Raw genomic sequence first — 12,841 nt, forward strand, 5'->3', positions numbered from 1 at the left:
CTTTTCATTGTAGAGTGCACCTCTTGGGAATGGCCTTCCTACTTCCTAATCATAAGACAGAACATCTAGGAGACTAGGTTGAAAACAGTAAAAAGACTGGCAGGTTTCCTATAAAAATGACAAAATATTTTTATGTGAAAAAAGATGCAACAGACAAAGCAGGAAGGCAGGGCACCATTGAGATCAGCCCGCATGGCTCTTTATCCTCCTAACTGAGTCGATGTGCCTGGCAGCCCTGTGATACAGGTACTATGATTATCTCCATTTTACAGATAAGGAAACAAAGGCACAGAGAGGTTAAGTAACAGGCCCAAGGTCACACAGCTAGGGAGTAGCAGAACTGGGATTCAAACCCAGGCAGTTGGGCTCCGGTACCTGTGCGCATAACCACCATGCTAAATCACTTCCCCTATGCTTTACGACAGAAGAAAACATTTTAAATGTATATAAAAAAAATGTAACATCCAGAACATACAAAAAGCTGCTATTGATCAAGAAGAGAAATACAGTAAAACCTTGACTTGTGAGCATAATTTGCTCTGGAAACATGCTCGTAATCCAAAGCACTCATATATCAAAGCGGATTTCAAGAACTATTGACTCAGTTGTGATCATGTGACATGTGGCGTCATGTCCTACTTGTACTGCAAGACACGGCTCACTTGTCAAGTTAAAATTCATTAGAGGTGTTTGCTCGTCTTGCGGAACCCTCGCTGAACAAGGTACCCGAAATCCAAGGTACCTACTGGATAAACGCCCTGATAGAAAAATGGGCAAAGGATAAGAACAGGCAATTCTTAGATAAAGAAACGGAAACAGCCAACAAACATATGAAAAGATGCTCAATTTACACGTCATTGATACAGGTGGGTTAAAACGAGGTACGATTTCTTTCACCCAACAGACTGGAGCAAACATCTTGCGGTTTGCTAACTGGCACCCCTGGGGCGGTACGGAACCTGTCTTGCCTCTTTGAATGGCAAGCTGGCAGTGCCCACCACCATTTAAACTGTTCTTTGCGGCGACATTTACCCCAATGTTTACAGCGGCACTGTCAACAGAAGCCAAATTATGGAAAGAGCCCAAATGTCCATCAAGTGATGGATGAAATAGATTAGATGTCGTTTATACATACAATGGAGTACTATTCGGCGATGAAAAAGAAAGAAATCTGGCCATTTGCATCAACACGGATGGAACTGGAGGATATTATGCTAAGCCAAAGAAGTCAGAGAAAGACAGATATCACATGATTTCACTCATATGTGGAATTTGAGAAACTTTAACGATTTTCATAGGGGAAGGGAAGGAAAAATAAGATAAAAACAGAGGGAGGCAAACCATAAGAAACTCTTAAATACAGAGAACAAACTGATGGTTGAGGGGGTGGGGGAAATGGGGGCTGGGCATTAAGGTGGGCACTTGTTGGGATGGTCACTGGGTGTCATAGTAAGTGATGAATCACTGGGTTCTACTCCTGAAGCCAAGACTACACTCTATGTTAGCTAACTTGAGAATTAAAAAAAAAAAAAGCATACATACGAACTTAGAAAACCTTAAAATAAACTGTTCACTTTTTACTTTTTTCACTTAAAAAAATTTTTCTTTTAATTATGTAATCTCTACACCCAAGAGGGCTCGAACTCAAGACCCTGAGATCAAGACTTACATGCTCTTCTGACTGAGCCAGCCAGGTGCCCCTAGAGCGCACTTTGACACATGAGCACGGAGATACATGCACACAGAAGCTCTTCCGCGGGACCACTTGCTGAGTCGATGGCACTGTTTCCCTGCAAAGCTGTGCAGGGGTCCGCTGAGCTCTTTGGTCACCAGGCCACCTGCACACTTCCCTCCCCACCTATGAGCCGCCCGCCCCCGTGCTTGCCGTCACATTCATTCAAGCCGGCTGCACTGCAGGCCACAGGGAGCGGTTTTCATGAAAATTAAGCTGAAGGCTCTTAAGAGGCCAACGAAAAGCAAGTTGCTAAAAACCAAAACCCAAATCAAACTGCTGTTGAATGGAACAGCTGTAAGTATGGGGGGAAACCTCGCAAACATCCGTAAGGATTTTGCCCCTACGAGTCTCTGTAAGTGTCTGAACTCCAAAACCAGAGTTTTGTGACATTGTGACTACACTTTAAACAGGAAAGAGAAGACACACGCAGCTGGTCCCCTGGTGAGAAGCCAGGAGCCGAGAAAAGGCTGGCACACGTCTGCACTGTGTTTTCTTGAACAACTAAAACGTGTTCATGAATTGCCTATTTAATTCTAAAACACTTAGAAATAAAGCGATACCTTCATCAACGTGAAGGATCCCTTTAACAATACAAGATGATTCGCTCCCTTGGTGAACTTATCCGAATTCGACTCTGTCCCACAATGTAACGGGTCTAGTTTTCCAATCGATTGGAGGATTTCGGTCTTTCCATGGAGGATTTAAGCAATTTACACTTATTATAACTGATAAGCTTGCTACGGACTCTGCCGCCTGATTTTATGTTGTTGGTTTTTGTGTGTGTGTGTGCTTTTTTATGGTTTTCTTTCATTACAAAGAATATGGTTTTCTTTTATTACAAAGAGAGCCCTGTGCTCTCTGCTTTAACTTTACTTATGTTGTAGAAAGCTTACGTTATAAGTTCTACTAGAGTTTATCCCTGAGCTTTCTGAACTAGTTCAAATCTTTATTTCTGTAATTATCAAGGTAAAAAGAAATATTTCCCTTGTTCCAGGGACCAAAAAAAAAAAAAAACGCCCCATGGTGGTAATACTGTGTGAAGCAAGTCAAATACAAAACAGTATTGTATAATTCCTAGTTAGGGGCGGCAGCCGTGTCTGCGGCTGGGGAAGCCTCTAGGAGGGACGGACAGCTGCGGGGGTGGGAGGGGTGTCTCTCCACGTGTTCCGGCACCTTCCTCACGGTTGCTTTTCTCAATCCAGCGCCCCCTGCCTCCGGGGAGGTACCCCCATACATCTTCATTTCCGTGGGGGTGACTGGCTTCTTTATGCCTCCTCCGGTATTTTTTATGCAAAACTGGGGAGAAGCCACATCGGGAATGGATGCCTACACATTACTTACATCAGAAGTTTCATAGGAAAAAACAAAACTCTTGACACAGCCATTTACAAGTCACTGCTCACAAGTCCCAAGGGACGTCAAGTTCTAATCCATCCTTCCTGATCGTCCCTGACCGTCCCGGGTGGGGTGCCGGCGGCTCTGCACAAAATACCGCCCCGCCGTCCCCAACGGCCCCCTAGCCTTCCCTGAGCAGCTGTCAAGCACACTGTGAGCCTGAGTCCACGTTACTTGTGCCTTTTAAATAAACAAGAAGAACAAATGTTTCTGTAGACTCCGGTGCAGAAGGCACAGGGGTTAAACAGGGCAGGCCATCTGGAGACCCGGCCGCATCTAGGAACAAGTTCCAGTATGGTCTTGAAGGGGCACGTGAGTGTGGGTGAGAGACAGATGATGAAACTGAACAGATTGAAAAAAAAAACCCAAATCTCTCCACCTATCTATCCACCTCTTAAAATTCCCGGTGAGCACCCACGTGGATCCTCGCCATTTCCCCCCCAGCAGTCTCTGTCCTCACCGCTGACCGGCCACGCCCTGGTGACTCTAGACCACAGGTGTGCTTTCTGCACCCAAGTAATCTTTGCTCAACTAAACGAACACGTAGGTTTCTTAGCGACGCGTTTCTCTCACTGTTAATTTTTCATGGGTTATTTCTCCCTGCCTGCGACAAACCGTTAGGCAACCCAGTGCTTCTGCCTCAGCCTAACTCACAGGCAAGGTCTGGCTGAACCATCAAGTGAAGCAGAGAAGGCACGCAAGTCCTGGATTTCCCGTTTAGGGAAGATTCGCTCGGGCAAGGTGGCAGGGGCTCCAGAGTGACGCGGTGAAGGTGAGCCACGGCCCAGCGAGCTCGGCACCAGCGAGTGCATCGGCGCTCACGTGCGCCCCACAAACACCCGACGGCAATGGCGGGGACACGAGAATGCCACCTTGCTCTCTAATGAAACAGCTATGCTGTGAACAGGCAGGCTTGGGCTGAGCTCTCCTGGAAGGTAATGAGGTATTTTTTGTTGCCTGTGAAATGATGTGAATTTCCCTGCATGTTCTGGATGGCTGAGCCCTGCCTGGAACTCTTCTGGTTAGCCAGCTGGAGGTCCTCCCCTCACAGAAGAAGCTTCACCACCGCCCCCCCCCCCCCCCCCCCCCCCCCCCCCCGCCCGCCCTGGTTAAAACACCTGTTTGTTCTGAAAGGAGATAAGGAGATCCCACCCCCTCCCTTCCGGGCAGCGCTTTACCTCCTGCAGTTTGATCTCCTCGGGCTGGAGGATTTCCAGCACCCCGCTGCTCTGAATCTCTGGAAGATCCTGCCAGAGGTTAAATCGCGAGTGGGGGTTACTGAGCAGGCAGATCTGGGGCAGAGCCTTCCTCTCGGGTGGGCTTGCCGGCTCGTCCTCCTCCTCCTCCTCGTCCTCATCCTCTCCTGGAGTCTCCTCGCTGGCCGGGGAAACATGGGCATTGGTTTGTATCTCTGCATCCTGTTGTCTCCTGGTTTCAATTTCCTGGAGTGTTGATTTGTCTCGGTATTCCTGATACAGGAGCCCTGAAGTCAAACAGATTTGTAATGAAGAAAAGGGAAAGATCTCAGACAAAGATCTTTCTGAATCGCTAGGTCAAGGCTCTGTACTCTTATCAAGGGCAGGTGCTGCACCTATGAATACGTAAAGCCAGCCAGCCCCGCACACCCGTCTCCCCAAAAGGCTCCGGGCGGCCCAATGAACTGCCACTATCTTCATTTCTCGGGAACAATCAGCATATGGAAGTTTTGTTCAACAAATAAAGAAATCCATGAATGCATTCAAAATCCAATCACACAAATATATTCGGCAAATCTAGAACTTGATGTGTTAATAACCATTGTGCACAGAGTTGATGGAGACGTCCCAATTATGTTTCAGTATCCCAACAGGATGCTTTCCCTAGCCTTAAATGCTTCAATATTAAAAACCCAAGTATGTTCATTTGTGAAATGGGAGTAGTTGTAAATTCTCATCTTGAAGGAAAGACCAGTAATTCATTCCTTTTTTTTTTTTTTTTTGCTTTTGCAATTTCAGACTTACCTCCCTGACCAATTGTACTTAAAATAAAAGCACTCTATGTCTCCAAGGAGATTTGGAGGTACATATGAATCAGCACAAACGTAGCATCTCCATAGGGAAAACCCACTTCAGACATCCTGGCTGCAGGGTGGAGGGAGGGTCTCCTCACAGCAGATAAGCTTCAGTGGCCAGGGGGGTTCCCGGCCTAGCGAGACTGGGGTGGGGCCTGCGTGAGGAGGGGGTCAGACCCCTAGGGTCTCGTCTACCTGCCACGCCATGAAGGTGTACCTGCACGCCATGGAGGTGGTGGTCTATCCTGTTGGGATGAGAGAGGCCCCGAATGACCGGAGGCAAGCAGCTCTGCCCCCATTTTCGGATGGGTGTGGTTAGGAAGAAAGATGCTGGGGTAATTCCCCAGGGGGGTGATGATGGAGACGTGCACTACCTGTGGGGGATGGGGCCAGGTACCCAATTCAGGGAACAGTGATAATAAGGTACAAGTCGGGTCCTGGTGACTGCCTGTTGCTGGGTCATGAATGGCATCCAGGTGACCAGGAACACAGGGAGAGGGTACAACTGGGGGATGGGGTGGTGGAGAGATCAGGTGCACCTGAGGGGCACCCAGGAGGAGAGGTCTAGTGGGCAGCTAGCTGGATGTACTGGTCTGAACAGCAGTTGGGGCCCCTTGATATGTCCACCTATAAAACAAAGATGATTTTCCCAACGAAATTCTAATTGGGATAAATGTACCACTTGTAAAGCACTTTCTCTTACAATGAACGAATTACAAACATTAGCTATTATTCCTTCCTTATCTAATTGTTAAATATATCTAAACAGGAGACAAAGGAACGAAAGAAAAACAGATTGACTTTGAAATCCTGAATGTGGCCAGATAAACAGGAGCCAAACAAACTCGCCCTGTGGAATTAGTTGGCTTCCTATGCTCCATAATGCAAAACTGTACAGCCTTTATGGTAAGTATAGCGTTTACTTAAAAAAAAAAAAAAAAAAAAAATAAGATCCAGGGCGCCTGGGTGGCTCAGTCGGTTGAGCAGCTGACTTCAGCTCAGGTCATGATCTCATAGCTCGTGAGTTCGAGCCCCGCGTCGGGCTCTGTGCTGACGGCTCAGAGCCCGGAGCCTGCTTTGGATTCTGTGTCTCCCTCTCTCTCTGCCCCTAACCCACTCACATTCTGTCTCTGTCTCTCTCAAAAATAAAAATAAACATTAAAAATAATAATAAAAATTAAAAAAAATTAAGATCCTATGATGTTGCAGTGTTAGAATCCTGTGATTTCCCAATGCTACAGTGAGAAAAGAAAAGCAAAGTCTTCGTTAAATGCAATCCAGACTGAAGATCTATAAGACAGAGGTTTAACGTCACTACCTAAACTGGTTCAGTCGTGAGCGTAAGATTTAACTGTTGTGCTGACATTGACCCAGTCATTCTCCTGTGATTCCAACGCACAGTGTTTCCAGAGGCTTAAAGAAATCAAGAGTGAGTTGACTTGGATTCACGTCTCCAGGTGAATGAGCCTCTCACATAGTAGGTACTCATATATTTGTTGGACGCCTTTAAAAAAATGCCGTTTCTAAAGTTTCACCAAAGCGCTTACTAATCTGGCATCTTTTTGAAGGTTCAAAAAATATGTCTTACATATGCTACGGTCGGCATATCATGAGCAAATCCTATCTCCGGCATCTCACTGTGATACGTCTGGTGAAAAGCAGCAAAAATATCAGCATTGTGGGTAGCTGGGTTGAAAATAATAATTCGGAAATCACACGGTTGGCTGCCTCTCCCCCATCTCCTCACACCCCTTGTTCCCAGCTGGCAGGGGAGGAGTTTTGTTTGGGTGCTGACCCGTTCTGTGCTCTGGGAAGTGGGTGAATGTTGACTGATCAAAACCTACCGTGATGCTGTATTGCACACCTGAAACTAATATTAGTTTATATGTTAACTAACTGGAATTAAAATAGAAGCTTAAAAAATAGAAGTAAAAACTTTCTCCAAAGGGTGGGGGGAAAAAACCCAAACCAACCAAACAAACAAAAATTCTTTAGAGAGAGCTCTCAATTATCTTAGCAGTATAATGGCTAGCTCCAGGGGACTCCCTTGACAAGATAAAATCACAGAAATTCGTCTTAAGATTTAGAAATAAATGTCCACATCCAATGTAAATTTCCCTTAAAATCTGGCTTCATCTGCCTAAAGGGCCTCATCTGCCCTATAAGATTCACAGGGGACACTCAGCCCTAATCTCTAAGTTCAAAGCATACAGGTTGTTCATGTATATGCTGAAAGCCAGAAAATAAGTTTAACAAAACCACCTGAAACAAACAAACAAACAAACAAACAAACAAAAAGCCCTACTGTGATAGTTTCCTCCTTCTTGCCAGTGGTGGGTTTAGACATGAGCATGACATAACCTAACCTGGCCAAGGAGAGTAAGGGGACATCCTACATCTCTGAGAAGGGCTTCCCAAAAAGATGTTCCTTACCAATAAACGCTTGAAGAATAAACACTTCCCTTTTTTGCTTTTATACATGGCTGCTTGAAGATGTGATGCCTGGAGCTATGGCAGCCATCTTGTGACATGAAGCCCAAATGTTGAGAATGGTGGAGGGAAAGGAGCTGGGTGAGGAAACCAGTTCCAGAATTTTCTACCTTTGAGATACAATATTGCCATTGTGTAATGTCATTTTTTGCTGGATATTCTGTTACTTTTGGTCAACGACTCCCACTACCAGTAATTTTAGGATTTTCTTAAAACTCTGTAGTTCTTTCTGAAGCATTTAGAATACGAATTTCAACACTGTTTTTCCTGGAATTGCTGTGACTACGAAGAGTTATCTGACACACTGTGTAACCATTTTTCATAACTTGTTTATTTTTATTGGTCTTAAAAGTCAGATAGAGTAGCTTTACCCGAGAAGCTACATGTTAACTGATTAAATTTCTCTACTCCTTGTACTGTTAATATGATTTCCTATTTTATATCTTGTACACTCAGCAAGCACAACTTTATGTGAAAATTAGCTTTACTGGTAAAATCTTTCACCTGGTGTATATATTTTTAATTGTTTTAAATATTTATTTTTGAGAGACACACACACACACAGTGCAAGCAGGGGAGGGGCAGAGAGAGAGAGAGAGAGAGAGGAAGACACAGAATCTGAAGCAGGTTCCAGGCTCCGAGCTGTCAGCATAGAGCCCGATGCGGGGCTCAAACTCACAAGGTCATGACCTGAGCCGAAGTCAGATGCTTAACTGACTGAGCCACCCAGGGGCTCCTTCACCTGGCATATTATTATTATTTTTTTAGTGTTTATTTATTCTAAGAGAGAGACAGAAAGAGAGTGCGTGTGTGCACACAGAGGAGGGGCAGAGAGAGACAGGGAGACAGAGAATCCAGCGCAGCGCCCGACGCGGGGCTCTATCTCACAAACCGTGAGATCAGGACCTGAGCCAAAATCAAGAGTCGGACGCTCAACCGACCGAGCCACCCAGGGGCTCCCCACCTGGTGTATTATATTCATGCACAATTAGAAGACCCAGTTCCCATCTTTCCTACTTAAAATGATTTGTACCAGGCTTGGCTGTGCTGCCCCGTGAAAGAGGGGGAGTTCTTCGCTCCTCTTGCCCAAGCTCCTGGAGTCATTCAAAATCTCACTTTTTGAATCACTCAAATAGAAACTTCTAAAGGGTGGGGGATTCATTTAATTTTAAGTGAACACCTTTCACGTGTCAAGCATCTGTTAGGGGTCAGAGACAACAACAGCACACCTGTGCACACGAAGCCCTTCTCAGGGCCCATCACAGGGTCTCGGGGTCTGTGGTCTATAACGACAGCTGTGGGCCATAGCGTGCACCATCCTGAGCAATTCTGCTCTGGCCTCCGTGGGAGACGCTGCAAAACCCAAGAGCAGGCTACAAAATGCCCACACCTGCCTTCGCCTTTTCCTCCCTGCTTGATTCCCCTGTGGCTTTAGGAACGCGTCCTTATCTGATACCTGGCAAGGAACTCCCTTCCTTCCGGGAGGTAAGGGCAGATAGGGCTGTTGGAGGAGTCTGCTCGGCACCCGGCCTCAAGCCCATAAGGGAGGAAGCGAGAAGGTGCTGACAGCTCTGGGTTGTCGTCCATCCATCACAGCCGGTGAGCACTTACTACGGATCCAGCCCAGGAGCCGGACAGAGATATTCACCAATTATACCAGCGGATACTGGAAGGGGGTGGTGGGAGAAAGGACTTGGAATATTAGTCCCTGCGGTTTGCCACATGCCGAGGGCCGGCCTGAGTGCACACCAGCGCTCAGGTCCCCTGACTCCCTGCTTCAAGCTTGTGCCACTAGCCTAACAGGACCGGCCACCTCCAGGAGGGGTGTCTCCACATGCCCGTGATGCAGAGGACAGCCCCTCTCTCCGCGAAAGGAGGCATGGAGCTCCCCACCCCCACTCTACGTCCCTCCCAGTGATGACACTGATTTTAGCCACAGAAGATCCCTTTCGAGAGGGTGGAAGTCAAGGCTTCCAGCGTAGGCTAAGGCAGAGGTGGGTTTCCTCACTACAAGGACAATGTGGCAGAGAGACGGGAGGAAAAGGTTTCTAAGGGTCTTTGCTCTCGGCCCCTGTCCGTTACCCCAGCAAACAAAGGGAAAATCTGCCACCATCACCCAGCCTGACACACAGGAAGCCCTGGTAACAACATTCCCGGAGTCAGCGCAGCCCAACAGCTCGCAGAATGCGCCCCACCCCCTCTGCTGTGCGCGGGGCTCCGCTCCTCTCCGGGTTCAGTCTGGAAAAATCCCTTCCAGGGAAGAGTGGGCTGGCCCGAGAAGTCTCCCACAGACAGGATCTCCTGGGGCCACGGAAACTCTGCTTCCACTCAAGACGCCTCACGTCTGCCTCAGTGACTCAGAGAGAGGACAGTAATGATGTATTTAGGGATAAAATTTCCCAACCTGGCATTTTAATTTAACGGACAAACTGCTGCTCTGACGACACGGAAGGACAAAAAGATCTTCTGAGCAGCCGGTACCATTTTCCAAATAACGGAGCCCACGTTGCCCCCCTTCACTACCCCTTCACTACCGCCGGTTGGTGACTGTCACGGGACGGACCTCGTTTGACGTCGTTAGCAATTTTTGACTTTTAAATCCAAGCGCTTGAGTTCTCGGGACACCTTCTCAACCCACTCTGCGTTCACACAGTTCTTGAGCCACAGCTGTGCCCCGCACCCTGGGCCACGTTCCTGGAAAAGCAGGTGACACCAGCCTTCCCTTCCTAACCCAGGGGCTCCTGGGGCTCCCACTCCGTCTCCATTTTACCCTTCCTTCCCACCACCGCCTCTTCTTCCTGAGCCTGGGTCTCCGCAGAAGCCATTCTCAGACCTGGCTGTCTTCCCAGGTCTTTCCCAGGCCCCTCCCAGGAGGGGCTCCCACAGCACCCCTTCCTGCAAAACCCAGCAGGGCCTCACCCCCGGTCTTTTTGGCAGAAATGACAAGGGGGCAGAGGGCCCTCCCCCGGAAAGGGCTGGGCAGGTAGACCTCTCTGGAGAGCAGGACTCAAATGCACTTGCTGGAACCCAATTATACAGCACTATTAAAATGTGGCAGTTTTGCCTGTGGAACCACTTGGAACCGAATGTGTCAAAAACGTCCCTTAGCCACACGGGATACGGTGCTCGCAGAAATGCAACGGCATCTCACGGGCAGGGGGCCCCTCCGAGTCCACCAGGGCGCTTCCCAGTGGAGCCCCGCCGCCGCCGCCAAGGACACCCACCTATCTGTTCGATGAGGTTTCTCCACGAGTCTGCGGGAATGGGGTGGATCATCTGCAGGGCCTCGGTGAGCGTGGTCGGGCTGTCGGCGAGCGCCGGGCACTCCTCGGGCGTGGCCCCATTTCCCGGCGTGGAGGACGACTCGCTGCCCGAGAGAAGGAGGCGCAGCGCCGGTTATTTTTAAGCAACGACAACCTTGGCCGGCTCGCGCGTGCCGTCCGCACAAGTGGCCCTGGCCAACTGGACCCCAACGCGGGACGGGCCAGGCGGGCCCCACAGGCCCTTTTGGTCACCGCGCCCGGGCGCGACCGGGGTGATTCATTCCCACACCAGCCCGCCCAAACCCTTCATGTTTTCGGAGCTCGCGGGCAGGCGTCGGAAACTTGGCGCGCCCCTGCCTGCTCCGCGGCGCCGACCGGCCGCCCCGACGGGTCGGGCGGCCGGAATCCCAGCCGGCGCTGCTCACCCACTGCCGTCCGCTTGTCGCGCGACCCCCGGCCCCCGACTCCCTCCGGCTCCGATCCTCGCGTCCCAGGGCCACGCGGCGCGAAGAGGGGTGGGGGGGAGGGTGGCGCCGAGCGGGACGCGCGCGCCCAGGGCGCCTGGGAGGGGGCGCGGGAGGAGCCCCGGGGCGGGGATCCGGGCGTCGGCGGCCCGGGCTGGCGCGCACCCCCAGCCCCCGGGCGCGGAGCCCGCACGACCCCGGCCGCAGGTGGAAGTGGCGGGCGGCGGGGGCACCGGAGCCGGGGGCGGGCGCTAGGCCGCGGGGGTCGGCGTCCCCCGCGCGGGGGCCAGAGGCGCGCGGGGGCGGCGCGCGGGGGTCGCGGCGGCCGCTGGTCCTCACCTGCCCGGCAGGTGTCCCGCCGCCGAGTCGCGCGCGTCGCTCTCCGAGGTGGAACTGTCGTGGTCCACGGCGCAGGCGGCACTGAAGGCAGCGGCCAGCAGCTCCATGGGGGCCGGCGGCCGGGCGGGCGCTGGGGCCGGGTCTCGGGCCGCGCTGGGGGCTCGGAGCCGGGCCGGGGGCGACGGGCGGGCGCCAGAACGGGGTCGCAGCGCGCGCGGCTGGAGCCGGAGCCGCCGCTGCCGCCGCCGCTGCCGCTGCCGAGCGCTCCCGCGGGCGGGCGGGCGGGCGGACCGGCGGGCGCGCGCCCGGAGGCTCCGGGTTGCCACGGCAACGGGCGAGGCGGGAGGGGCGCGCGCGGCGGGGGCGAGGCCGGGCGGCGGCGGGGCGGGGGAGTGCGGGCTGGGCGCGACCGGGGCCCCGCGGGCGCCGACTGCCGCAAGGACCTCCCGGCCCGCCCGCGCAGGGCGCTGGGAGAGGGGCAGGCAGCACGGGCGGGGGCCGGCGACCTGCGCCTTCGCCTCCCGCCCCCTCCTTGTCGCCTGGCCTGCCCGCCCCCGCATCCCCCCCCCCCCGGCTCGCACGGCGAACTTGGAAGGTACCGGCGAGGTGACCCTCTGCCCCGCCCCCCCTCGAACCTCCGCCCTGCCCACGCCGCGCAGCCCCTGCAGCCCCGCCGCCCCCGACAGGCACCCGCCCGGGGACCCAGCCTCGGTGGAGTGCGTCCTCGCTGGAGGTGCCCCTGTCCGAGGGAGTCCGAGGTGGACAGCCTGGGGTCCTGGAGACACCCTGCACCCCGGCTCCTGACACAGACTATGCAGACGGGGCCAACCGGAGGCCTCTCCGGGAGAGGCCTGAGGCCCCGAGGCCCTGGTGGCCGGGGCTGGGTATGGAGGGGCGAGAAGGGAGAAACAAAGTGCCCCCAAACTTGCACCCGGTTTCCCTGCCTGGTCACATTGTCTCTGGAATCTGCACGTTCGTGGTTAGTTCAGTCCGCTTCTGGATACACAAAGCAAACAAAAGGGGTAACGGGAGTCTAGTGGAATGTCAGTGATCCCGAGTGACGTGGAAATCTAGAGGCACTTTCATACAGCAAGACGACCGGCCT

At 52.0% G+C, this 12,841-nt stretch overlaps 1 protein-coding gene across 1 annotated transcript in view; it reads right to left on the bottom strand.

The window, feature by feature from the left end:
* NGEF (neuronal guanine nucleotide exchange factor) overlaps positions 1–12,002 on the bottom strand; it is a 37,198-nt gene extending 25,196 nt beyond the window's left edge. The window contains exons 1-3 of the mRNA XM_043578196.1: positions 11,737–12,002; positions 10,895–11,037; positions 4,309–4,613 (exon numbers count right to left, since the gene is read on the bottom strand). Of these exons, the coding sequence (XP_043434131.1) occupies positions 4,309–4,613; positions 10,895–11,037; positions 11,737–11,843 (555 nt within the window). The 5' untranslated portion in view covers positions 11,844–12,002. The remainder of the gene's footprint in view (positions 1–4,308; positions 4,614–10,894; positions 11,038–11,736) is intronic.
* Between the last annotated feature and the right edge of the window lie 839 nt (positions 12,003–12,841).

Source organism: Prionailurus bengalensis, chromosome C1, assembly GCF_016509475.1.
Source record: "Prionailurus bengalensis isolate Pbe53 chromosome C1, Fcat_Pben_1.1_paternal_pri, whole genome shotgun sequence".
NCBI lineage: Eukaryota > Metazoa > Chordata > Mammalia > Carnivora > Felidae > Prionailurus > Prionailurus bengalensis.